Source organism: Cystoisospora suis (assembly GCF_002600585.1).
Source record: "Cystoisospora suis strain Wien I chromosome Unknown contig_2133, whole genome shotgun sequence".
NCBI classification, from domain to species: domain Eukaryota; phylum Apicomplexa; class Conoidasida; order Eucoccidiorida; family Sarcocystidae; genus Cystoisospora; species Cystoisospora suis.
This window is the reverse complement of record NW_027154932.1, coordinates 1-237: the sequence shown is the minus strand read 5'-3', so window position 1 is coordinate 237 and position 237 is coordinate 1. Positions and strand designations below refer to the sequence as shown.

Sequence of the window (237 nt, the reverse complement as noted above, 5' to 3'; positions counted from 1 at the left end):
ACACAGTTTGGGAGAGAGTGAGTAAGTGGTGGCGTAAGCTTTGTGGCATTAAGGGCCTGGGGAAACCTAAAACCCACCGGGGATGCGTAGATAGGGTCCGGTTGGGGGAGTGGAGGAGGAAGAAAGTTGCCAAGGACGGGGATACCAGCCCGGGGGACCGCGCGAGCGCGACCGGCAAACGGGCTTATGACAGATTCAAAGGTGGAATGTGGCCTTACTTGGCCTTCGTTGCGGCTA

General features: G+C 57.8%; 1 protein-coding gene across 1 annotated transcript; it reads right to left on the bottom strand.

The window, feature by feature from the left end:
* Positions 1-12: 12 nt before the first annotated feature.
* CSUI_004525 (uncharacterized protein) lies at positions 13-237 on the bottom strand (the record flags this gene model as incomplete). The annotated part of the gene is made up of 1 exon (XM_068064714.1): positions 13-237. A coding segment is annotated over one exon (223 nt), but the record flags the coding sequence as incomplete, so codon positions are not given.